The following is a 27,553-nucleotide window of genomic DNA, read 5'->3' as shown; positions in this document are numbered from 1 at the left end:
ACTTTGGCCTGGAGAAGGCAATGGCAACCCCACTCCAGTACGCTTGCCTGGAGAATCCCATGGACGGAGGAGCCTGGTAGGCTGCAGTCCATGGAGTCGCTAGGAGTCGGACACGACTGTGACTTCACTTTCACTTTTCACTTTCATGCACTGGAGAAGGAAATGGCAACCCATTCCAGTGTTCTTGCCTGGAGAATCCCACGAACAGGGGAGCCTGGTGGGCTGCTGTCTATGGGGTCGAACAGAGTCGGACACGACTGAAGTGACTTAGCAGCAGCAATATTTGATGTAACAAGCTGACTCATTAGAAAAGACCCTGATGCTGGCAAAGACTGAAGTCAGGAGGAAAAGGGGACGACAGAGGACAAGATGGTTGGATGGCATCGCTGACTCAATGGACATGAGTTTGAGCAAACCTCAGGAGATAGTGAAGGACAGGGAAGCCTGGCATGCTGCAATCCATGAGGTTGCAGAGTCGGACACAACTGAGTGACTGAACAACGATAAAACTATAACCACAAGTACAGTGCCTTCCTGAGTTCAGTAAGTCAGTCTAATCAATTACTGAAACTGAGGGGGTGGAGGGGACCCCGGAATATATTTTCAGAAGTGCGGTGACCTGGGAACACCAGATTCAAAGCTGGTGTCTGAAGTGAGAGACCTCTTAGGGAGGACAATTTGTGCAATATGATCTAGCTCCAGGCAGTGTCAGAACCTGTTATAACAGCATTTGAAAGTAACAGATCACATTCAATTCACCTCCTGAAAAACCTTAGTTCTCTTTACATACTTCTCCAATCATAGCAGTGGCCTGGTGTTTTTAAAACAATAGACAACCATAGCTTTTTGAGATAGTTAAATGGACAGGCTTTTTTGTTTTTTTTTAATTTCCAAAAATCCCCTAGGGGCAGTGCTCCCGGGAGGGTGGAATCACACTGTGTGTGACGGTGACATGATCTGGGGGAGCGGAGGCAGACCACTCACTCTCATGTTCCTCCTGCACCACCAGGTTCACATGGTCCACAGAAGCTTGGATGTCATTCCACGTAATGAATTCATTGTTCTCTGCACGGGCCTGAGCTTTCAGCTTCATCAGCTCATCCAGATACCTGCCCCATTCCCCCAACAAAAGAGGGAAGAAGTGCAGCATTAGAAAAGGGACCTGCAGGGTTATTTCTGTGGACAGGAATAAGAAGACATGAGGGCACAGGACCCAAGAGATGGCCGAGGAACCCCAACAGTTTGATGTATTCTAGAGGCCAGCTTTGGGACCCAGGCGTTAACCTGAACAAAGGGTAAAAATACAAAGATATACTAATTCTTAATATCTATATGAAAAATATCTATATTACTTGTTATAAATTTCAGGTAAGACTAACTCTGGAATCAGAGGCAGCAGCTCAAACAATCCCTCTGAGGATCAGAAAACAAGGTCATGCGCCAGCTAATAAACATAGAAGGAATGACAGACCAACAAATTACCATTCAGCAACTCTCACCCAAAGTCTGGATTTACACAAGGATTATCATCGGGGTTAAAAACATTAGGTGAATGGAATGGGAAACTGGACATTGTGATGGTGTAAAAGGTACAAAACAAAAGATTACGTTCTGGAGATAAGGGAGAAAAATATACAATGAAGGGACTAGCAGACTCCCTAATCGAAGGATCAATCTCAGTATCTCTGATGGTGGGGAGAAGCAGGTACTACATGCCTCTTAAAATGAGAAAATATGAAACACAAGTCACCAAAAATACTTCACTGAATCTTGACAAGCCTTTAGACCTGATTTCCAATTTACAGGAATAAAACAAATATTAGGAAGCAACCAAAACTGAAGATGGGACATTTTAGAGGACAATTGGCTCCAACTCTTTAACAAGTCAGCATTATAAAGAAAGGGACAATGCTAGATTAAAAAATATCAAAGTGGGGGTTGTGAGGTGGAAGGAGGTTCAAGAGGAAGGGGACATGTGTATACCTATGACTGATTCATGTTGATGTATACAAAAAACCACCACAATAAAGCAATTATCCTTTAATTAAAAATAAATAAATTTTTAAATAAAATAAATAAAAGATAACAAAGGGACACAGTATAGATTGCATCCTGGTTTGAATAACCAGCTGAAAAGAACAAACAGTTTGGGAACAAGAGAAGAAGTATGAAAACAGACTAGGTTTAGAAAATATTCAAGAAGTAGTATTGACTTGACAAGGTATAAGTGTTATTTTGACTACATGACAAATATCCTCATTGTTTTAAATAAGCATATTTATAATAAATTTAGGAGTGGAATGCTACAGTATCTGTAATTTACTACAAATCCTTCAGCATAATAAAACAAACTGAAATACGGGGTGGAGTGGGGAGGGGAGAGGAACTAAAAGATGATCACAAGGAAGTCACGATTCCTGCAGAGAAAATAAGAGTGCTGGTTCACGGAAGACAGAGGTTAGGGTCAGGGGCACCCACCTCTGGCAGTTTTCCTCTTCAATGTTGGTAAGACCTGTCACTGAACTGCTCAGCTGTTTCCACACTGTGTTCATGTCTCCAGATTCCAGTGCCCTGTTGATTAGGGCCACTGATGACAGCATCTCCACCGCAACAGAGAGCTCAGGGTGGGTGAGGCTATGCTGTACAGAGGGAGAGGTGGGGAGAGAGTAAGGAAGGGCATTCTGGAAGACCCAGGGAGAGCAGACATTTAATAAAACCACATGGAGTCTAACTTTCTGGTTTAAAAAAAAAAAAAAGGTTCTGCCTAACTACACCCAGAAGTGGGTATTTAATTCATGTTCACTCTTGTTTTGCTCACAAACAGCACGGGTTTGGTGAACTCACCTCGGGACTCTGCTGCTGCAGGGTGGCCAGCTCCTTCTGATAAAGCTCGGCAGCAAACGGGTACACCTGCGGCAGCTGGGCTTCGGGGTTCATCAGTTCCAGGACAGTCTTCTCAGCCACACCCTTCTGGATTGCGGCGTTGATCGCTGCCACTGCCGCCAACCCTGGGTGGAGAACACGAGGTCAAAAAGGCCACTGGCTCCCAGAGCCCCAAGCGGGCGCAGACGCCAGTTTTCACAGGAGAAAATCATATTCTGCAGCTAAACTATTAGTCGTGACGTTTGAAGTGGAACTTCCACCTTCAGACAGTGGTCTTCTTAGTCTGAGGATGAACTCAACGGTATGTGAGCTGCATCTCAGTAAATCTGTTTTCTTTCCTCTTCTCCTCACCCCTCCTGCTCCTGCCTGCCACCACTACACTCTACCTAAAACACCCCTCCCCTACATCAAGGAGAGCCTGGTAAAGGTGGTGGTGTTGTCGTCATTCAGACACTAAGCTGTTTCTAACTCTTTGCGACCCTGTGGGCTGAAGCCCACCAGGCTCCTCTGTCCACAGGATTCTTCAGGCAAGAATGCTGGAGTGTGTTGCCATTTCTTTCTCCAGGAGATCTTCCTGACCCAGGGATCAAATCCACATCTCTTACATTGACAGGCAGATTCTTTACCACTGAGCCACCAGGGAAGTCCCAACCAACCACGTATGCACGTGCTTAGAGCCAAAGTGAGCCTGCACGGACTCTGGTTCTACTTTTAAAACTGGAGGACTCCTACTGCCACCAAAGGTACCTGGTAGTTGACTGTGGCTAATAGGCTTGGGGTGGGTTGAGGAGTGACAGAATCTACTCTCAGGCCCCTCCATGACACAACGTCACTCTCCTCCCCTACTCAGTATTTCAGGGGACACACAGTTGAGGGGACTCTTACTTCTCTGATATTGCTGGGCAGCAGTGTTCGCGGCATCCACTCCAGACTGTAGCTCCTCCTTCTGCAGGGGCTCAGCCTGACCACCCTGAGAAAAACAGAGAACATTCAGGTAAAGATGACTCTTGCCTGCATGTTCAGGCCTCACAGTTCTCATATCTCAACAACAGGGACACTGAGCCATAGACCTAAGAGACAGCTTCAGGCTACAAGCAGCTGAAGCAGCAGCCCGAACTAGAGTCAAAAACCCTTGTCAAATCTGGGGGAGAAGGACTTTCCAGATACCAACACACTTAAAAGAATATTTTGTAAAGAGCACTGAAATGTTCCAAGATAAAATCTTTATAGAAGCATTAGCACATTAATGTTGCTTTCTCTGGCCAATAGTGAGAATTTATAAAATGTACACTAGTCCTTATTTAGCAAAAAAAAAAAAAAAGCCCCTTGGATTTGTTCTAAAAAATAGAAACCCATAAAGTACAACCCCACACAGTCTACTCTTACTGCAATATTAAATGCTTTCCCAGTGTTAGCCAGAGGAAACTTGTGAGGTATGGTTTTTTTTTAAAGTGGAAATTCCTGAAGTAAGAATACAAAATTTCAGGTTCTCCCCAATGGCTTTTGTCGTTGTTCAGTCACTGAGTCGTGTCTGACTCTTTTGCAACCCCATGGACTATAGCCCACTAAGCTCCTCTGGTCCATGGGATTTCCCAGACAAGAATATTGGAGTGGGTTGCCATTTCCTTCTCCAGGGGATCTTCCCAACCCAGGGAATGAACCTGCATCTCCTGAATTGGCAGGTAGATACTTGACCACTGAGCCACCTGGGAAGTCCTCTGCCCAGCAGTTTTAAGTTGGGGATTTAGGGGACTTCAAGTGAAGGGATGGTGGGATTCAGAGGGTGGACGAAGCTATTTAAGAGGGGATTTACAACTCTACAAGCAAAAGAGAGCTGAAGATAATCTGCACTTTACCTGAGGATATTAAACAGCTTAATTCACATGCAGGAGAAAGTTATATTAGCAGGCAGGAAAAAAACGGCCCCACTGATATCTTTACACAACAGCATGAGATTGAAATGGATGGATGTCAAACCTTACAGGTGCCACTCAAGATGCTGTTACCTGTCTCTTCTGCTCTCTGTCACTCAGGAGCTGCTTGAGGTACCAGTCACTATTCTGCTGCTGCAGCCCTCGCAGGCCCAGTGCGGGTGACTGCAGCATCTTGAACAAGGCTGGTGCAGATCCCTGCTCCAAAGCCAGGTCTATGTTTGTTAACGCAGCAAGCACTGAGGAGGGAAAAAAAGGCAAACGCTCAAGACAAAACTATGTTAACATCATAGCCGGGAATATTTTTCCTTCCCCAAAACCAGTCTCAGTTCAGACTGGGGAAATATAATTAGATAGCCTTTCCTGTGGAGCATCACAGAAGCATTAGGCTTTGAGGGTGGAAGAGAACCTTAAAGTCTCCAAGTTCAGAGGTTCCCAGGATGTTCAGAATTAACGGATTCCTAGACCACACCCTAAGCCTACTTACAAACTTCTAGATGCAGACAGGTTGGCACCAATAAGGGCAGCAATTTAAGAGGCATCAATAATACATGCCTGCATTCCCGCTAAAATGCCAAGTCTTTATCCAGACTAAACTACTACACAGGAGAAAGTGTCTCCCACTGCAATTTACTACATCTCTGGATGATTCTGTTTAAAAAAAAAATTGTTAAAGCTCACACACTAGAGTTGACACTTGAGTACCTCCAACCCCTCTTCCCTGTGACAGTCTACTCCCAACTTAAGAGCCTTAGTTCCTTCAAATATTTCTTATATAGCATCATTCTGAATCCCTCCATCATCCTGGCATCTCCTGAAGGTACTCTGCCCCTAAGCAGTGCCGAGACATGGAGGCTGGTCGAACCGTGTGGAGCAGAAGGGGCTCTCCACACTGCCTCAACATTCTTTACTTCTAGCCACAGAACCTGATATCACACAAGGTCATTAACACATTATCAACAGTAAAAATGCAGATTTCCCTTCATTTGAAAATGATAATAAAGGTACATTCCTCCTAAGATTCCTCATGAGATTAAATGAAATCATACACGTGAAAGTACTTTGCATATTATAAAATAAATAAGGTATTAAGTTGAAAGTCAAAATAATACACTTTCTGATTTCAGAAATGACAGCCCCTGGAAAATCGTAATTATTATTTTCAGCTTCCCTATTTTTAGAAGAAAAAATAGGGTTCTCCTTCCCTTGCCCCACCCAGGAATGAACATCTAATCTTATCACTGAAGTAGCAAAACAAATCAAAAATAAAATACTAAAAATCAAAATATTGGGGGCATAGCAGTAGTTATCAGTTTAAACTGTTTTCATTTGTAAAAAAAAAAAAAAGAAAGAAAGAAAATTAATGTCAGGTGTTATAAAGAAAACAGTCCAAGAGAAAACAAAGTCTCAAACCAGAACTAATATGTGACACCAAGAGGTAAAAGGACGAAAGGCTAGATTCCTAAGAGACTATTCCCTTCTTCCCAACCTTCTCCCCTGTGGTTTGGCTCACTGATCACCACACCGAGGAGGCGAGCAGCTCTCTGAATCACGGCTGCAGGTCTACGTGGCCGTCAGCCAACCAACCAAGCACTTTCCCACCACAAGGACCTGCATCTGCTGCAAACAAAGCCAGGAACAAAACAAACAGGTTGTCTCCATCCTCAGGGAGCTTCTGCAGTAGTGGGGGACAGAAAATAAAAGCAACACAGGCTGGTAACAACCAGGCTTCCTCTAGGGATGTAACACAAGAGTCTCAGATGATCATCTGCAAAGGCATCTAGTCATTTATGCTTTTACTGGAAATATAAACTTACTATGTACATAAATATGTAAATATTTAAGTGGATATTTATTAATACTTATACTCTAAAGTTTAGAACAGGGGTTCCCAACCTCCAGGATCTAATGCCTGATGATCTGACGTGAAGCTGATGTAATAACAATAGAAATAAAGTGCACAAGGAATATAAAGCGCTTGAATTATCCTGAAGCCATTCCCCACCCCACCCCCATCACCCTGGTCCGTGGAAAAATTACCTTCCATAAAACTGTCCTTGGTGCCAAAAAAGTTGGGGACCACTGGTTTGGAACATTATTCACATACTTTCTCCCACTATGCTTTAATTATCTAATTTTCCTTATCCTACTTAACAAAAAAATAAGAACTTTTTCTCATTTTTAACTCTTTGGCCTGCAGCTTTCTTCTGGGGCAGCATAATGGCTTCACTGCTCGCTCTCAAGCCCTAGGGAAAGAATCTTATCTATAATTACACTAAAATAATTCTTGGGACCTAAAGTCCCTCTGTCTTCCAACTTTCCCTTGTCTCTGACTTTCCCTACTGTTAGGATAAGACTGTCCCTCTATTGAGAATTCTGCCTTATCCTCACCTCCTTACCTACCCTAAGAACCCCAGTGAAGGGTCATGTACAAACCTTGAGGAAAAGTCATCATTCTTTTCTTTATTCTATGACTGTATTTCACACATCTCTGGTTGCCTTGAAATTACTCACTGAATTGTTCTAGCCAAGTTGCCCTGAAATTATGCATTTGCCTACCTTCCTCACTGAAACATATCTGAGGGAATTTTTACTATTTTGCTCCTCTGACCACATAAGAACAATATGCATGGAACACTTTCAAAATACACATATACGTTTCTTTCCTTATGAGTTTATAATTAACTCTAACATAATCCGCCAGGTATAGCAATAAAGGCCCCAAACAACATAGTAGAGAAAAGTCCCTTAGTAAATAAGAGTATTTTATGCAGTGTATGCAGCAGGAAATGTGCTGGACTTTCTTCTACAGAGAGAACTAAGTGCAAGGACATTCTGGTTTATGCTCGCTGACTAAAGCAGTATTCATACAGATACAGCACAACCAATCACCCATACGTGAATGGAACCACAGCTCTATTCAGAAAGCTATTATCCCAAATGAACCAGAACGGAACAGAATACACAGACTCCTGGTCAGGATTTAGAACTCTCTACCATAAGGAGTTGATAAAAATCTGTAAATTCTCACCAGTTATTCAGAGCATTAGTACAAGTGAGAAATTAGGATCTCCAAAGAACAGAGAGGACCCTGATGACTATTACTAGTATTATTTATTATCTTGATCAAAATAAGATCAAGGTCAAGTCTGGTTGAATTAAACAAGGTTTTTTAGTTCTTTCGGTGACTCTAACCATATGCTAGGAATTATGAGGATTTAAAAAGAAGCAGAATTCATAAGTAAACTCAAGTTTAAGTCTATATAGATGTAAAAAACAAAAAACAAGCACTTAAGACAATAGAGAATTAAATACAAAATCACGTGGTTAAGCATACAGATGCTGTAGGAGATGTGAAAGGCAAGTATATTGTGAGCTAGGATACGCACTGAGGTGAGAACTGAGCTGAATCTTGAATGATGGGTATAATTTGGATGAAGTAAGAGATGAGGCATGTGGGCATTACAGTGGGGCAGTTACATGATTAACAACAGTAATGATAATGTTATTGAGTGCTTACTAAATACGAGCCAATTTACATATATTATCTCATCACGCGTATAATGACTCTGTGCCACAGGTGCCCAGTTCCCACAGTGATTAATACAAGGGCAAGAGATCAAACCCCAGGTCTGCACAACTCCAGAGCCACTCTTCATGAGTCATAAAATGAACACAATGAACGTGGGAGATGATTAGGCACATGAGTTTCTACAGAGAGTTGCATGCATCAAACAGTGCATAAACAGCTCCACGAGGCCAGGGAACAGCGTTTTGTCTGGCAAGTAATAAGAAACTGATGCAGGTTCTTTTGCAGAAGAGAGACTAAATTAATTCAAGAAATTAATTTTTCAGAAAAAAAAATTAATTTCTCAAAAGTGTGTAACACATACACAAAAATCAAGATGAACAGGACAGCCTCATTTCTGTTTAAATATATGTTCTGAAGGATAAGTTAAAAATACCAAGCACGGAAAAAAAAAAAAAAAATACCAAGCATGGTTATTCTTAGGAGTCTAATTTTTTATTTGTGGCTCATTTCTGGATAACTTGTAGTGCTCTTTATTTTTTTTTTTTTTTTTGTATTGCTCTTTAAAAGAAAAACAAAACTATTATTACTTTAAAAATAGGACAATAAAATCTCTCTTCAGATTTAAGTGTCTAACACAGGGTGAAAAGAGTGAAACTGCAGCCAAAAACTCCAGTCTGTGAGTTACAACAGAAGAGCAGGGGGGCGGGGGGCGGGGGGCATGCTGCCTGAGGACAATGGTAGTCCAAAGAGAAGACACTTGAACACGAAAGACAGTAAATGTGCAATAGTTCCTAAGCAAACTCACAAATGTCTGATATAAACTTAAACCATGAACAGATCCACAGGCACATTATTCAGTGACATTCCTTTAGGGGCCTGACAGGGGCACATACTTACAGTTGACTTTATTTATATTGCCTTGAATTTCAGCTTGAGTGAGCAGTTCCTCATAAACGTCCCTTTCTCTCTCAGAGCTTTCTGTCTGAAGATGAATAAAAGGTGTAGTTAAATTAGCTGAAGTCTCTAGGAAGACCAAAGAAATACATGTGTGTTCCTCCCCCACCATGACAGAGTCAAGAGCAAGAAAGGGTGTAGCTTAAAATTCTTAATAAAGAACAAAGCTACAGGATTGTGACCAAAAACATAAAAAGGAGATCCAATCATAAATAACAAGCTCAAGGGGTTCTTCCAGAATCAGGCAGAAGGAGACCCTGGTGAACCCTGCCCTGCTCATCTGGGAGCCTGAATCCTTGTCTCAGACTAGATCTCAGAGCCTCTCACAGGTTTGCACACAATTCAAGAAGAAAGTAGATGTCAAAATATAATCTAATACTGAAAGACTACATATTGGTAACTCCATTTCATTTATATAAAATTCCAAAAAAGATAAGCTAAAGTGATAGAAAATAGACCTGGAGTTGCCGGGGTCAGGGGTGGACAGAGGGAGGCAGTAGAGGTTGACTCTGAAAGGGAGATATGAGAACTTTGCAGGTGGTGGTCACATATCTGTATACACTGGTCAAAACTCATCAAACTGTACACTTTACATGGTTGGGTTTTATTATACATCGATTACTATCTCAATAAAACTGATCTTGAAAATGGAGTCATATTAAATAATGAAAGACTGTAAATCAGTTGTGAAAAGTGAAAGTTGCTCAGTTGTGTTTGACTCTTTGTGACCCCCACGGACTATACAGTCCATGGAATTCTCCAGGCCAGAATACGGGAGTGGGTAGCCCTTCCCTTCTCCAGGGAATCTTCCCAACCCAGCAATCAAACCCAGGTCTCCCACATTGCAGGCAGATTCTTTACCAGCTGGGCGACCAGGGAAGCCTGAGAATACTGGAGTGGGTAGCCTATCCCTTCTCCAGCAGATCTTCCCAATGCAGGAATTGAACCGGGGTCTCCTGCATTGCAGGCAGATTCTTTACCAGCTGAGCTACCACGGAAGCCCCTATAAATCAATTTAAAAGAGCAAATGTTCCATTTTTACCCTGTTTTTAGCATTTGCCATTTTGTCCTGTTTGGCCTGGTAAAGTACATCCTGGTAGGTAGAGGCCAAACATTCTTCAAGATTCACAAGCATGGCATTGGGATTTTTCAAAGCTGTGAAGGTGTCAGCTGGAATTCTGTGGTCAATAGCTTCGTTAATGGCAATAACAGCTGCATGTACTGAAAAAAAGAATTCAAAACACAGAACACTGAGGTTATATAAAGTAAAGGATGTACATTACACATTCAAACACAGCAATCCCCCAGCACAGACAGAGGCTGTTTTTCATAGACAGAGGGGTTAGAGGAATCCCCAGATCTTGTGAGCCCTGTCTTTTCCCTAACACACAAAGTCACAGCTCTGCCTATCATCCATGTCTGAAATGCTCAATCTGGAATCTTATGGGGAAAACATTTGTAAGGGACTTTGCAGGGAGCATCTGAGCATTTGTTCTGGTAATGTTCACCCTTAATTATCATGTAAACACCATTAGAAGATAAGAAACTAAAAAAGGCATTGAAACGTAGAATTTGCTTTCTAGTGCTTTTATTTTAATCAAAACTATTTGATTTTTTCTCACTTATTTCCAAATAACAGCATAAACAACTGTATAGCAGTGTTTGAAACTGTATCTACTGACCTAAAGAAAGAAGTAAATGTTAGTCGCTCAGTCATGTCTGACTCTTTGCAACCCCATGGACGGTAGCCCACCAGGCTCTTCTGTCCATGGGGATTCTCCAAGCAAGAATACTGAAGTGGGTTGCCATTCCCTTCTCCAGGGGATCTTCCCGACCCAGGGATCGAACTGGGATCTCCTGCATTGCAAGCAGACTCTGTCTTTACTGTCTGAGCCACTAGACACTTGCTGGCAAAATTCCTCATGTCCAAGACCACCATTATAGTATTAATCATTGAAAGCAGTAGCAACAACTCCACTTGAACCCACGAAATCACTCTCTTCTTACATGCGGCTTCATCCACTGACAGCTCATTAGCCAGAATACCCCCGATCTTGCTAAAGGCAGGCATCTGAATCCCATACTTCTCCAGTTCAATCTTCATGTTGTTGATTTCTTCTTCTACAGGAAAGAATTAAGACCCAAAGGTAAACACCTTTTCAGAACTTAGAAGGAAACAGATTCCTTAAACACAAAATGTACTGGATAAAATGACTTCTAACTCTTAGGATTGTTATAAGGATTTAAATAAGATAATATTAATACATGGAAAGCACTTAACCTAATATCTGGTATATAACATGCATTCAATAGACACACAACTATTATCAGTACTATCACAAGCATCAGAAATAACCATAACATGAGACTGGCTCTATAGAGAATAGTTTTCCCAAACTGCTACTAATGGCATTTCCTCTAATGAACTTATGAATAGAGCAACTTTAAAGGAACCTCAAACAAGAAGTGAATCCAAGTCACTAGCTACTATTAAACAATTTTGTGTCTAAGGCCAGAAGCCAAATGATACAGAAAACAACATGTTAAGGTTTGGCCCTTGCCCCAAGTCTGGGGAACAACTTCTCTGGAAGAAAAAATATCATAGATAATAGCTGTATTACCAATTTTTAAAGCTCCAAAGCCTATAAAATAATCACCAGTTCAAAAAGATTTGAGTCTATTTTACCCTTCACCAATATTCTCCCTGTTCTTTTTCTCCCCAAGCCCCCATCTCTTCAAGGATTTGACTATAGCAAATATACACAGAAACACCCACCCAAATAAACTAAAGTTTTAAAATTAGTAAATTGCCATCTTTGTATCATCTCACCCCTTCCCCCCACCTTCATTTGCCTGCAAATGATGCTCACTGGAAGGGAAAGGGAAAGACTGTCATAAAGTTTTTCTCACTGTATGTGAACATTTAATATTAGATGTTAATATTCTAATTTACATATAAGAAAATGGAGACTTCTCAACCACACCCATGTCATAACTGAGAGAACAGAGCGTGAAATCCCGTTTCGTGTTCCTTCCACCATACCGGGAGAAGCAGGTTCCTTGTGTTTTTTTTTTAATCACTGCTGGCACAGTGTTTTTAAAGCTCCACATCTTTAAGATTGGTACAGTTGACTCTCCAGGCTATTTCCACATAAATCAAGCACTTCCTGCCAGGTCTGGAACTTCTTACCTGTGAAGTCAACCTTTCCATACAGGTCTTGAATCTGAGGAGCCAGGCCTAGTTTGAACAGGTACAAACTAGAAGACAAAATACGCAAAAGAGTCAGGACTCCCAGCTGGATGTTCTGTTGCTCTAAAATCAAAGGGGAAAACCAGCATAAAGAACAGAAGCATTCTGAACACGGAGACTCCCAGGACTCTGCCATATTACACTCAGCAGCTATGATACTTTATCTCAGAGCCTTCTTTTAGTTTTATGTAACAAGGAGGTCCTTAAAAGTCACATAATGTAATGCAAAAAGCACTGGGCTGGGAATCAGGAGACACAAGTTTAAGTCCTAGCTCCAGGACAAATCCAATAAGCAATCAGACGTTAATACAAATGTTAATATAACAAAGGTAAGTGAAGTCTCTTCATTTCTGTTTAACTTCCTGTGATCAGTAAGTTTTTTTAATTTTTTTGTGATCAGTAAGTTTTAAGTAAAAAGACATTTTAGAAAAGTCTCATGAAAATGACTCAGATAGCAAATCTTACTTAAGCTGAATTCATATTACTGACGGAAAAGTTTAATTCAGGTATTTTAAGAGTTTTACATAAAGTATATATCATAAATCTTTATTCTTTAAATAAAAATCTCCTAGACTCTAAGCCCCATGAAGTCAGGGTCAATAAAAGTCTTATTTACCAGTGCCTACCCAGAGCCTGACATATATTAATAAATAATAATTAATATTTCACAGATGGATGTATGTCTATAAACATGAATCAGATTAACCACAGACTAAGGCTCTACCAGCTCAGAATAAATTAGAAGAGATCAGAAAACCACTCCACAGGGATTAACATGAGCAAGACATTGACAGCCTAGTAATAAAAGAGGAAATAAAAAATATTGAAGAAACAAACCACAGAAACTCAACAGAGTAGCCTATAGCATTTGCAGATAATCTCTACATCTCAATGCTATCTACATACAAATATGTATCATGTACACTGCATTCACAAAACTGATCACCATCCAAACTGTATAAGATAAACCCAAATGCATAATCTTTAAAAAATCAAGTATTCTGAAAACACATTAGTATATGCACATCCACAGTAACCAATCATTTTCTCAGGTAAGTACAAATACAAATCATATGTCTACAATTATGGGCTTTTCTTTAGAATAAAATGCTCAAGATGGAAATAAAGTTCCTCTCTCCAAAGATTTTACATTATTCAATACAGTTTCCAAAGCCAAAGAGCTAATGACTTTCTGGACAAGTAATATGCTTCTTCATATACTTTTCCTGCACAGGATGTTCCATCTGCATTCTAAAATAGTAAAAATATTTTTCTCCAGAAGCTTCTTTCTCTTTTATTTCTACTGTAGAGCAAGAAAGTGGTTGCCACACTTCAACAAAAGCTTGAGCATGTTATTTTCACAGCCCCAACAAGAGTGAGTTCCTAAGGTCTTCAATGATAATCAAAGGCGTCACAATGCTATCACCAGTTGCTGTAAAAAGCAGAGAAGGGAAGCCGAAAGCAGATGGGCATTATCTTGCCTTTATCTCATTTTAATTATTAGGAATATTTTAAGGACATGATGGAGCTATAAATGGAATCCTAATGGCCACTTGGGTCCTCTTATCCAGCCTCGAAAGCACTTAACCTCACAGCTAAAACTTAAAATTCCTAATAATAAACATCACTTTCAGTTTTTGTTCCTGGCCTCCTGTGCTTGCTTTCACAAATAAGCTATCAGCTACCTATCACAATCAGCCTGTAATTGAGTTCAGATTTCTTTTCATTTTTTTTCCTATTTAAGTTATACTCTACAGCAATGAGGAGAAGAAGCTGTGTCAGCCCATCTGGATGCTGATTATCATCAATGACTGTGAAAGTGAAGTTGCTCAACTGTGTCCACTCTTTGCGACCCCTATGGACTGTAGCCCACCAGGCTCCTCCATCCATGGCATTTTCTAGGCAAGAGTACTGGAGTGGTTTGCCATTTCCTTCTCCAGGGGATCTTCCCAACCCAGGGATCAAACCCGGGTCTCCCACATTGCAGGTAGACGCTTTACCGTCTGAGCCACCAGGGAATACAAATCAATGATTGTAGAGTAACCTATGAAAGAAGTCATTATGCTAATCTCAAAGATCACTAACAAATGCTCTTAAACACAGCAGCTGATGAGGAAACACAACCTAGTACAGATCCACATCCCTTACCTAAATTCCCTGGGCCAAATATTAATTTAGGATTTCTCAGAAAAGTTGTAGAGTGTATGCAGCAAAATAAAACACCCCCAACAAGTCTTGGGGAAGCACCGCTAACCAAATACATTACCTTTTCTGCAGAGAAACATCTGAATAATCACATTAAGTAGATATACATTCTAAGTAATCTCAATTAATACTGATCAGATCTTGCCAACAAATGAGTTTGAACTGAACCAAAACTCAGAGTTTTTAGCATTTTTTTTTTTTAATTTAAGATAAACAATTATGGGCCAATTTAACCCCAAACTGAATTCTTAAAAAGATAAAGCATGCGGGTGGGGAATGGAAAGGAAGTATACAAATACACCTGGAATAATGGAGGAGTAGGGTCTCATCTGAGAGTGGAGTGTAAACTACAAGTGTAACTTAGTCTGACTGAAGTACAGTAACTATCTCAGGAATAATGCCAGTCAAGACTTGGGGGGGAAAAATACAGATGGCAGGAAGGGGGGAAAACAAGGAGATAATGCTTCTTTATCACTGTTGATCCAAAAGGGAAACAGTGCCTCACCCAAAACAGGTAGGTGAAGTGAGGGAGCTGCCTTGAACACTGTCCTGTGAGGGTAAACAAGAGCCTCAAGCACTTAGAAACACTTCCTACATATTATCAAGAGTGGCCAACCCACCCCTCAGGAAAAACACTGTAAGGGAGGAAAGAAATTGTAAATCACCAACCAGGACACACTGCTGTGTATATACTTTCTAAGCACGAACTGCCTATTGAAGAGAAATGGAGAACAATAGCAGGCTTCCTCCCTTTCTCATTCTGATTCCATCATGAGAAAGGCACAGTTAGTTCTTCAGTCTCTCTTCAGGGGATGTGACAGCCTGCGACCCAGGTTACATGGCAGAGAGCAGTAGCTACAGAACTAGCAGAGAGGAACTCTGCCAGCTTAGCTTCTCTGCCTGCCAACTTCAGATATCCACGGTGGGTACCGCCTTCACAAGACTATCAACATTGACAGACCTCATGGAACACTGAGCCAACCACAACACTTAGAATCAATCTGATTTTAGCTCAGACATATACATCTGAAATGGCTACATTCTGAAAACTCTCTGATTTGTCACCTATTCCTAAACAATGTTTTTAAATTCTCATTTTACCATTGTTAGTCCAACATTATGCTATGTACCTTTGAGAGAAAAAAAAAGTAAGGCATGATTTCTGTCCCTAAGATGCTAATAAATATAATAGGGAGAAAAGATATGAAAGAAGGAATATATAACTAAACACACACACAAAACAAAAAAATCCAGAGGCTTAGAAAAAGGTAAAAAGCTGTCATTATTGGAGAAACTTCACCAAGAAAATGAGAACTGAACTGAAACTTGACTGGATAAGTAGAGACAAACATGAAGAGCCCTTCCATAAAGACAAACTGCCATTTCCTTTTTCACTGACAGGTACAAATTATCCCCTTGGGCTGAAGAAAGGAAGGGAGATTTGTTATAATGTATAATTTGGACACACACGTTTATTGTGGTTATATACTAGGTATCTAAATACTAACAACACAAGGATAAAGAACAAAGGAAATACTTTTGCCCCTAAGGAGTCCACAAGATAGCCAAGCACAAACAGTAACCAGAGGACAATGTAACAAGTAAGATAAGTGGAGTGAGAGCTTTGTTACAAAATGCTAGAGGAGCACAAAGATGGTAAGTAGCTAACTCTGCTTCAGAAGGAAAAAGTAAGAGAAGATACTTATGGCAGCATTCTGAGGTGGCACCCGGGGAAGAGTACAGGTTAAACCAGGGAGAAAAGGGCATTTCAGGCAGAGGAAACAGCAGAACCAAACGCATGAGATACTAGAGGACAGATACACAGGAGGGAATGGCTAGAGGTGACACTACAATGGAATCATCAAAGCATTTTATGGAGTGTCTGGTAAGATGAAGGCTGTTTTGGAAAGACAGCTCTGAGTGCAGCGTAACAGATGGACCAGAAGGTAGAGAGTCGAGGGAGGGAAACTCTGAGGGGGTTAATGTGTCTATCAGTCCACACAAGAGGTCTACCAGCCCTCAGTTACATTCTCTTTTACGGATTTCACGCTGATTTCAGTGATACCCAGGGTCTGGCACACATTAGGTGCATATACAGGATGTGATATAAAAAGAACAGCGCAAGCGGAATGTTCCTTCTTATACTCACCCACTTGTATCACCTTCTGGTTTAGTCCTATGGCCAACCAGTAAATCTGAGCCATGCTGAAATACTAGGCTACTAGCACCTACCCTACTCCCTTCCCATCCCACCCTCCCTCCAGACATACAACCTCCTCCCTCCAATTTAGTACTGTGTTCCTTCTAAGGGCTGAGGACCTGAAATTAAGTCATCTTCCAAATTTACTATGAAACTGAGAAAAAAATTATACCTTGTTTCAGTTCTTATTTATCATATTTGCATTGTCATAAAAATTATTTAAGGAATAAATGTCTTATCAAGGTCCTAGATAACTAATTATCAATCAATCATTTGATAATTGCTGGTACTATGTTACCAATCAGTATCAAGACATAAGAGTATTATGTTCAGAAAGACTCACAAACTTAGAGAACAAACTTAAGGTTGCTGGGGTGGAAAGACAGGGGGAAGGTATAGTTAGGGAGTTTGGGATGGACGTGTACACACTGCTATATTTAAAATGGGTAACCAACAAAGACCTACTGTATATACAGCACAGAGAACTCTGCTCAATGTTATGTGGTGGGCTGGATGGGAGGGAGGTTTGAGGGAGAATGGATACGTGTATACATATGGCTGAGACCCTTCGATATTCACCTAAAACTGTCACAACATTGTTAACTGGCTATACTCCAATACTGAATAAAGAGTATAAAAAAAAGACACAGTATATTTTGTAATTCAGTTTATCAGGTTGAAACAAAATGGTAAACAGTTAAGTTTTCAAATATATATAGTTTTTTATAATTTTAAGAGATTTTAATTTAAAAGAGGGGCTATATCTCAAGTGAAATGCATAGTTCAGAGAGATATGGCTGACATAATAATGTTACATTAATTTCAGATGTACAGCATGAGATGATCACCACAGTAAGTCTAGTTAACTTCCATCACCACACATAATTACGAATTTTTTTCTTGTAATGAGAACTTTTAAGATCTACTCTCTTAGCCACTTTCAAATACATAATACAGTATTATTAACTATAGTCACGATGATGTACCTTACATTCCCAGGACCTGTTTATTTTACAACAGGGAGTTTGTACCTTTTGACCACCTTCATTCATTTCACCCACTCCCAAATCCCCACCTCTGGCAACTACCAATCTGTGCTCTATATCTATATACTGCTTATTCTACCAAGAAAATCTGATTACCTCAGTGCATGAATACAGTAGATACATCTTGGCATGTTCTTTCGATCATAGATATCTGTAGTTTCTGGATAAAAAATCTAAGGAGAAAGAAAAGAAGTAGAGTCAGGTATGCATCCACTGGGTTTCAGTTAATCATTCACCAGTCATGAGTAAAACAAGTAAAACTTTGGACAATTAAAAAAAGATCATCAGTGTTCCACAAATAACTTCATTAGGGTGAACAGACAATTCATCATAAGCAATGTAAGGAATCAACCTTACTAATGTAGGAATCAACCCTGAATATTCATTGGAAGGAATTCATTGGAAGCTGAAGCTCTAATGCTTTGGCCTCCTGACGCTAAGAGCTGACTCACTGGAAAAGACCCTGATGCTGAGAAAGACTGAAGGCAAAAGGAGAAGGGGGTGGCAGCAGAGGATGAGGTGGTTAGATAGCATCACTGACTCAGTGGACATGAATCTGAGCAAACTCCAGGAGACAGTGAAAGACAGGGAAGCCTGGCGTGCTGCAGTCCATGGGGTTGCAGAGTCGGACACGACTGAGCACCACCACCACTCCCACAATACGTATGGCTCCCAATAAGAAAGAACTGTGCACCAAAAGAGAGATGGGATGTACCAGAATCATCTCTTTTAATAATTTTTAAAATTTTATATGCTCATTTCCTAAGACTAAAATGTCTTCCCCTGAACAGTGAAAATCAAGGTCAAAATCAGTCATCCTTCCCCCCAAATATTACAGAATCCATTTTAGAAAGTAATAGAAAAACAAGGTTGGTTAGGTAGGACAGAGACAGATTATGAGGACTTTTGACAGTCAGACCAGTTTGAACTTGATACGCAGGCCTCAGAGAAGTCCTAGCTTCAAAGCCAAAGCTAAAAACGGAGCCTCAGGAAGATCTGACTGCAGACAAGACACAGAACACAGTGAACAGTGGAGACTGAAGCTGGAGAAACCAGGCCGGGAGGTTGCTTCAACAGATAAAGCAGACGCTGCGAATGACTGAGGAAGGCTGGGGAAAGGGCTCTGCTCGGGAGTCCATGGGAACGCCAAGGCTCTGAGCCTGGGTGACTGGGAAAGTGACGACACGGTACCACTTACACAGAGGAGAAGGTCACCAGGGAGAAAAGGCAGGTTTAGTTTTAGATACGAGACATTCCAAGCAACAGAAAGCTATCCACAGAGAAATGTCTAGTAGCCAATTGAAGACACTGTTTATCATAAAGCAAAGAGTCTTCAAAACAACTGAAACCATGAGAATGGGAGAATGTAGCTAAAAACAGAACTGCATCTTAAGGAATGCCTACTAGGATATAGAAGGTAGGAAAGCTGAAGAAAACAGAGGACTATTAGGCAGATTAAAAACAATTTTAAAAAGCAAAAACAATAACATGTTTCATAGAGAAGATGGCCAACAGCACCAATTATAATGAAGAGTCAAATGGATAAAAACTGAAAAACTATCACATTAAGTCTCTATAATTAGTCTTTATGTACCACATAAAGAGATTAGGAAAGACATCCCAATAAAACTATACATGTGTTGATATATGGCAGAAACCAACACAATACTGTAAATCAATCATCATCCAACTAAAAATAAATAAGTTTTAAAAAATACTATATAGGTATTGTCAGTTATTGATCACACATTATATTATGGGCAAAAACACATTTTTTTAGGCTAAGCATCTTTAGTCTACATTACTCAAAAATCTTCTGGACTTAAATCCTACAGAGCAAGGCTAATAGCCATGCGCTCAGTCACTTCAGTCGTGTCTGACTCTTTGCGACCCCATGGACTGTGGCCCACTGGCGTGGGTCGCCATTCCCTTCTCCAACTGTTCTGACAGCCTTTGGGGAATTCTGTTTGTGGTTCAGGACAAGGCACTACTGTGAGCAAACAAAAATGGTAATAAAATTAAATTATTAAAAAGGCATTTTTGTAGTAAAAATACTATTAGCAAGAGCAATTATTAACGAAGCTCTTAGTATCATTCATAAAGGTTAAACTGCCATTGCCCACTGGGCGTCCTATACAAAAGACAGGAACAGGAAGTTACAGGTGCACAGAAAGGCCTAGTGGCTGTAAGAACGTGAAGTATTGCATTTCCTGACATGTGTGGGACTTAATTCTTGAACGTACCAGTGCAGGGAAGAGAGCTTCAGCACTCTGCTTGGAACAAAAGAGGACACAAGCTAGCCTTCAGCCAAGACGCAGCTTTGAGTTAAACTCAATTCAACAGGTATGTGTGCGACAGTGAGCAGAGCACTCCTCGAAATGCCAAATGCTCATTTCCCAGTGGCTTCAGCCACCTTCTGATACTCTACATTTCTTTTGAATCTTTCTTTGGTTACAAAAATTTAGACTCCACAGGAAAGTATAGAGAATGAAAACCACCCCTTAACTCCATCACACAGAAATGAAAACTATTTCTGTCTGTGAATTTTTCCCAAGAACACTCTATTTTTAGACAAAAATCACAGCCTCATCTAAGCCAGAACACAAACTTGTATAATCTAAGCCTGATTTTATTTTTCACTTAACACATCACAGTTAGGTATACAGATTGACATCATCCTTTTTTAACGGCAGCAGTAGTATTTGACGGGCTGTAACATGGTTAATACCCAGAGTGAAGGAACATGTGGTTTGCTATCAATTTTTTACATCATAAGCAATGCTGAAAAGCCTTACATATACCTTTTTTTCCCTGCTTGTCTAATTTTTTTCTTTCTTTCTTTTTTTTTAGCTGGTAGGGTGTGAGTGGGGATAAATTCCTAGAAGAATAATTCTTAAGTCAAAGGATGGTGGGGGTGGGGGGAATAAAAGCTGTCCTTGCCTCTAACAGTGATACTACATCATGGCCTCTCTGGCTATTCAAGACAGGACTGGGTAGCTAGTTGTATGATCACCACCCAGGACAGTGATTCTCTTGCTTTCTGTACATCGTCTGCTCAACAAGTCCGTGCTTCACCTATATCCTAGTCATATGACTGACATTCCCTTTTAACTGTACACCCTGATCAGCAAATGCTAGTGACTATTCTAATCTTTAGATCAGAACAGCTCCACGATGCTAGTTTATCGAAGGGAAGACTTCTGCCCGAGCGACCAAGAGGGACATGACCCCCTGCTGCTTGCCCTGGGCCAAAGTAAGTGGGAAACAACCCCCCAGCTCCACCACCAACAGCAAAGACTGCTGCCATATTCTGCCTGCTCTCTGCAGCCCACGGCACGTTGTCACTCCAGAGCCTTGCTCCAGACATGAAAGATCCCCTATCCAATAAACCAGGGATGTCTCTGTTGCTGTCTCTGGGCTCTTCCTTCAGTCTCAAAGCTGGGCAACTGCAAGGCTTGCCAGCCTGGGAGGTGCAGCCCAACATTTGAGATGGCAATTTCACCAAGAGCAGCACCAAGCAAATGCATGAGCAAAAGTGCTCAAAGATGCTCCTCCCGTATCAGAGGTACCACCACGGGCGTTCCTGGTGGCACAGCCAAGAACCTGCCTGCCGATGCACTGGACTCTGGCTTGATCTCTGGCCCGGGAAGATTCTGCCTATCACGGAGCACCTAAGCCCGTGTGCCACAACTACCGAGCCCATGCTCTAGAGCCCGGGAGCTCCAACTTCTGAGCCCCCGTGCCACAACTACTGAAGCCCTCACGCCTAGAGCCTGCACTCTGCAACGAAAGGAAGCTCGAGGGCAGCAACAAAGACTCCGTGCAGCCAAAAAAAAAGCTACAGCATCATTCCAAACTCAAGATGTAAAAAGTAAATATGTGTCACTTTTCTGTCATCAATTATACCTCAGTAAAGCTGTCATAAACACAAACTACAGCCATCGCCAAGACCAGATACAAGAAGTAAACATCATTATATGGCCTACACAATCTGAAATATAAAATAAACCCTTCATACTCCGCACAGATTTAATTATTCAAAAGCTGGAAAATGATGTTTCTAAAATATTTCCTTATGTCAGACCTGGATGTAGCAATTCTGTGAACAAATAAAGTCCACTGAATTGTGTACTTTAAAATGGTGAATTTCATGGCACGTGATTTTTTTTTCCTGGCTACACCTCAAGGCTTGAAGGATCTTAGTTCCCCAAAAAGGGATTGAACCTGAATGTCCTGATTCCTAACCACTGGACCACCAAGGAATTCCCTCATGGTATGAGAATTTTAACGTTTATAATTTGGTGTAGTAAAAGTAAAGGACATCATAGGGAATTTCTCTAGGGTAAGGTGAGGCAGGGATGAGAAATATAAAAGAAAAAGAACAAAGCCAATTCCTAAAACAAACTGGAGAGATCTTTTAGCATTTAAAATAGAAAAAAAAAATTACACACACACACACACACACACACACATATATAAAACACCAATTGAGGATAACTTTATATGTTGAATGAGAACTGTTATGCCAAAACAGCCAGAACTAAGCCAGAACTGTATCACATTAATTACCTTAGGCAATCCAATCTCGCCCATGGCATTCAACCACTGAATCACGTTATCAGTATGTCTGAAGTGAAGGCCAGTTGCCTAGAACAAATAAAAGACCATTAGGCACTGTTTGGCAATACTGAAGCAAATACTAAACAAAAACTCTCCTTGTAAAAGCTTCTCTGTGAGACTTCGCATGGTCCCCTTAAACTTAAGGTCTATCTCCAGCATATGTTCACATTCTAATCCCTAGAAGCCAAACTCACACCTCAGCTCTTCTCAGTGAAGAACCATCTGGTGAGTCTTCTGAGTACAGTGTGCTCAACAGAACATGGTCTTGGGAATTCAATTATTCTGGATTCTGTTCCTGATGCAGCCATCTCTTGGTGACACTGGGCAAATCTCTTCACCCTTTTGAGTCTGAGTTTCCCCATCTTTCATGGAGAAGGACATGGCAACCCACTCCAGTATTCTTGCCTGGGAAATCCCATGGACAGAGTAGCCTGGCGGGCTATACAGTCCACAGGGTCATAAAGAGCTGGCCATGAATTTAGTGACTGACACTGTTACCCATCTTTAACATCTACTTTATGTCTGTCAGAAAGATTAACTGAGAAAATGTACATAAAACACTCAATGTGGTGTCTGGCTAGTAGAAGATACTCCCAAAGTGAGGTTTTCTCATACTTCACATACAAACTTCCCCCTCTGAACCTCTGCACCTGTTGTTTTTTTAGGAAGGCTTACTCTCAAGGCAGGTAGAAGAGTAGGCTAATTGCTTTTACTGCTGCTGCAGTCTCCAGGCCTCTCACGTCTATCTGTTCTGCACACATTTTGTAGACTCTTGACAGAACAACTCAGGAAGTATCTTCAGAATAACTACTTAGTTAACACTCCACATATAAATCTTTGCTTTTTAAAAAATTTTTAAATGAGGTTAGCATATTCTTTATTTATTTTTTGATTGCACTGTGCCGTGTGTGGGATCTTAGCTCCCCAACCAGGGATTGAACCCACACCCCCTTCAGTGGAAGCACAGAGTCTTAACTCTTGGACCAGCAGAGAAGTCCCAAGTCTTTGCTTTTTGATGAGGGAAAGTTTCTACTTGGGATGTTAATTTTGGCTTAAGATCTATATTTTCCTTCGAATTTAAACATAAAACAAAAATCTCTCTTGATTCTGTCTTCATTCTTAACCCTGAGCTCTGACCCAGTTCTGACAGTTGACCCTTCATACATTTGCTCTTGGTTTTGCAATCTTCCACTATCTTCTACACTTACCCTTTTCTAGATAAGAGCTCTTAGGAAAGCGCCCCACAGAAATTCTGTAGGCAATGGAATTTGGTCCTTATCAACATCCCAACTTACTTAAGGTCATCCTCTTTTTGAGGACTGCAAGAATCAAACACTCATCTCAATTTCCTGAAATCAGATCACTTTCCTACTTATCTTAAACTTTAATATCACGAGGTGATTTTCTTCCCTCCAAAGTTGCTAATGCTTTCAATTTGTCAACAAATCTCAGAGTTTGGTTAAAATTAAAGTAGTAATTTCCCTAGTTATTTCCTCTGCCTTCTAAGAAATAAAAACCTCATTAAGGACCATGAAAATCTCTCTATACAAATTACTCATTAGAATTGCACCAGGAATATGGTCAGCTCAGGTTCTTTTACTACTATATCTTGACTTTGCACTGAACTTTCTCCACTCTGCCAGGCATTTTATTTTGTTGGAACAAAGACATTTCCACATATTTCTCAGTAACTCTTTCATGGGATAAAGGATGCTAAACTCTCTCTGATTTATGGAAACTGAAGCACCAAACAGGGAAGGACCCACCTTGTATCTGGTCTGCTCTCGGTCATAGATCTTCTTCAGGGACACCACTTTAGGGGAGAAGAAGTTTCCCAGTTTGGCGAGGTAGACCCCATTCCTAAGCCCCTCTTCCAGTTCCGTGGTGGGAGGCAGATCTTCCCCAAGGCATGCTTCCATCCACCTGCACAGAAGGAGAGAGGCCTTGAGAAAAAAAGAGGGAAGGTCTGAACACTCTCCTTGGAGATCTCAAGCTCAATTTCCACTCTCCTTGGACAAGTTTATATCGAACATAGGCAACACTCTTTGAAGATTCAATTTCAGGGGCTTCCCTGGTGGCTAAGTGGTTAAAGAATCCACCTGCCAATGCAGGAGACACGGGTTTGATCCCTGATCTGGGAAGATTCCACATGACTCTGAGTGACTGAGCCTGTGCCCCACAACTACTGAGCCTGAGCTCTAGAGCCCAGGAGCTGCAATTACTGAAAACCGAGCACCCTAGAGCCCATGTTCTGCAACAAGAGAAGTCACTGCAATGAGAGAAACCCATGCAGCAATTAGAGAGTAGCTCCCCACTTGCTGCAACTAAGAAAAGCCCGTGCAGCAGTGAAGACCCAACACAGACAAAAATTAATTAATTAATTAAATTATTTTTAAAAAAGATTAAGTTTCACACACGTCCTTGTCCTGGCCCAGTCACATCTCAGGAGCCAGGAACTGAGGGAAATTCCTGAGTATAAATGCCGCCCTCTTTGCCCTTTTTTCCTCTCCTGCAACAAGATGCCAGCTGGCTTCCAGGTCCTCACTGCCCACGAAGCTCAGCCCAGACCCTCTCCCTCACTCCTTCAGTTGCTCCTGAAGAATTCCTAAGAAAAATCTTTTGTAACTGAAGCCACCATCTCTCAGCTGCTCAGAAACTTAAATTTGTAGATGAAGTTCTCTTCTGGTTTGAGAATTCAGCATCGACAGTGAATTTCTAGGTTCAGATTTTAAAGTTGTTTGGGGGTTACCAAAACAGTCAATCATCTCACCTAAAATACTTTAGGAAACTCCAATGGAACCAGTACAAATGAATTAAGTATTTTTTTAAGAGAGGAGAAGAAGTTAGAAAGGAAAAGAAAACTATACTGTCCACCTCAGATTCCTCTTATAAGATTTCAAGGAAGCCCAAGATAAAACCCTAGTGGATCAGATGGTAAAGAATCTGCCTGCAATGCAGGAGACCTGGGTTCAATCCCTAGGTCAGAAAGATCTCCTGGAGAAGGGAATGGCAACCCACTCTAGTATTCTTGTCTGGCAAATTCCATGGACAGAGGAGTCTGGTGGGCTACAATCCGTGGGCTCGCAGATCCACTTGACAGAGCAACATTTTCACTTTCAAGATAAAACAAAGCAAAATTTACTTCACACATTTTCTACCAATAGAAATGTAGGTAACTGCGATTCAGGGCGATGATTTTAAACTTTTCTTTTTTAGTCACAGAATCCTTGGAATATGCAAGGAAAGCTATAGACCTCCCCTCAAAAATGTACACATACTTAAGTTTATAATTTCAAGAGATTTCATTGACTCCATATTGAAAACCTTTAATTTAAAATTATGCTACTCAAACTTTACAAGGCTATTGTTATCCCCATGTTCTTCACCACACCAGGGGAGCAGGTAGGGTGGAAAGAGGACCACTATATGATGCCTGGTCTATTTCACTAGTGCCAAATATTTGAAAAGCCCAAATGAAAAACACAAAAGAACAAAGATGGTGGGGTGGGAAGAGTACCAATATATGATGCCTGGTCTATTTCACTAGTGCTAAATACTTGAAAAGCCAAGTGAAAAACACAAAAGAACAAAGATACAGCAGACTGAAGTACAAATTAGATTTACTGACAAATGAGACAACATAAAAATTAAGCGTTTATAATGTCAATGGATACATAAAGCTTAAATTAAAAGATAAATAATATTTCTTGTATTCCATCTTTTCAAACTTAGATTACCCCTCAGAATCTTTAAAAAAATAATAAGGGAAAGCAACAATGGCCCTGCTTTTCTCAAGTTCTATAGAATAGTTATTCATCCTCTTTCAAGACTATTCTGTTTCTAACTCAGACAGCACACTGTCTGACATTAAGTCGGTACTCAAATAAATATTAGTTGGACAGATGAATGGGCAAGAGACTTTTCTGATTACTTCCTATATCCAATGGTATTGTATTTTCTCCTCTGGCTTTTCTTTTACATAGTAGAATTGAAATGTCAGGAGGGGAAAAAGAAGAAACAGATGAATTTTCCAAGAGAGTCGCCACAGTAACTAGATACCAATTTTGTAACAACTATAAAATCCAAACCATGCTTCTCCAAAAGCCTAAAGACCAGGAGGGCAATGTAGGGAAGAACATAGGTCCATGGTATGAAAAAGAGCTGTAGTCATCATAAATAATCGTCCCTCCAATGTTTTACTGCTAAAAAGGATCCAGCAAACAGCTCCTGGCAACCCCTGCTCTCAGGGGGCAGTCTAACTTGTGTTCTCATTTAACAGGGACAAACCTGGAATAACTCGAAGCCAAACACAGCCCTTTACCACATAAGGGTGTAAAGAAAAAGTAACATTTTCCTCTCAAAATGGAGAAGACTGTGCACAAACAGCACACTAGTTCTCTTGCCTTGCATCAGAGCCAGCAGCCAGGGCTCTGCAGGCTCTCCTCTCGGAGACTAGATTACAATCACATTAAAAGGGGGGACCACAGCCACACCCCCCACAGCCCTTCTCTGCCTCCTCTCGTCTGACCGCTCTAAAACAGTCCCAACTAATGACAAGACTCGCAAGCTTCCTGGTGGAGCTGAATGCCCTGCATGCCACACAACTGTCAGGCCAGAAGAAAAGTCACCTGTGACCTGGTCACAAAAGATAAAGCAGAGAGCAGGAGCTAGAAGAAACAGGCGAAGCATACAAGTGTCTCTAAACATGCCCCTATCTGCACGCCAGTTCCCTGCGTGGCTCATTCCTCATTCTAAACTCTGCTCCACAGCAAAAGTATCCTCTGGTTTGTTTATAAACATAAAGTTAGTTAAATGAGGACCAAATTATTTTGGAAAATTAAGAATATTAAGTGATGTGCTATATTACTATCATTTTTAATCACAGCAGCAGTTTGAGTTCTACTATAATTCTGAGGAGATACAACAAACCCA

General features: G+C 40.9%; 1 protein-coding gene across 1 annotated transcript in view; it reads right to left on the bottom strand.

The window, feature by feature from the left end:
* Positions 1-27,553, bottom strand: part of IQGAP1 (IQ motif containing GTPase activating protein 1) — a 100,641-nt gene that overhangs the window by 40,840 nt on the left and 32,248 nt on the right. The window contains exons 3-14 of the mRNA XM_043434659.1: positions 24,388-24,544; positions 22,571-22,648; positions 18,098-18,174; positions 12,491-12,558; positions 11,308-11,421; positions 10,343-10,521; positions 9,244-9,328; positions 4,890-5,053; positions 3,769-3,853; positions 2,845-3,008; positions 2,479-2,639; positions 985-1,109 (exon numbers count right to left, since the gene is read on the bottom strand). Of these exons, the coding sequence (XP_043290594.1) occupies positions 985-1,109; positions 2,479-2,639; positions 2,845-3,008; positions 3,769-3,853; positions 4,890-5,053; positions 9,244-9,328; positions 10,343-10,521; positions 11,308-11,421; positions 12,491-12,558; positions 18,098-18,174; positions 22,571-22,648; positions 24,388-24,544 (1,457 nt within the window). The remainder of the gene's footprint in view (positions 1-984; positions 1,110-2,478; positions 2,640-2,844; positions 3,009-3,768; positions 3,854-4,889; positions 5,054-9,243; positions 9,329-10,342; positions 10,522-11,307; positions 11,422-12,490; positions 12,559-18,097; positions 18,175-22,570; positions 22,649-24,387; positions 24,545-27,553) is intronic.

This window comes from Cervus canadensis, chromosome 17, assembly GCF_019320065.1.
Source record: "Cervus canadensis isolate Bull #8, Minnesota chromosome 17, ASM1932006v1, whole genome shotgun sequence".
Taxonomy (NCBI): Eukaryota; Metazoa; Chordata; class Mammalia; order Artiodactyla; family Cervidae; genus Cervus; species Cervus canadensis.
Note: the sequence above shows the minus strand (reverse complement) of the source record. Positions and strands in the feature narration are given on the sequence as shown.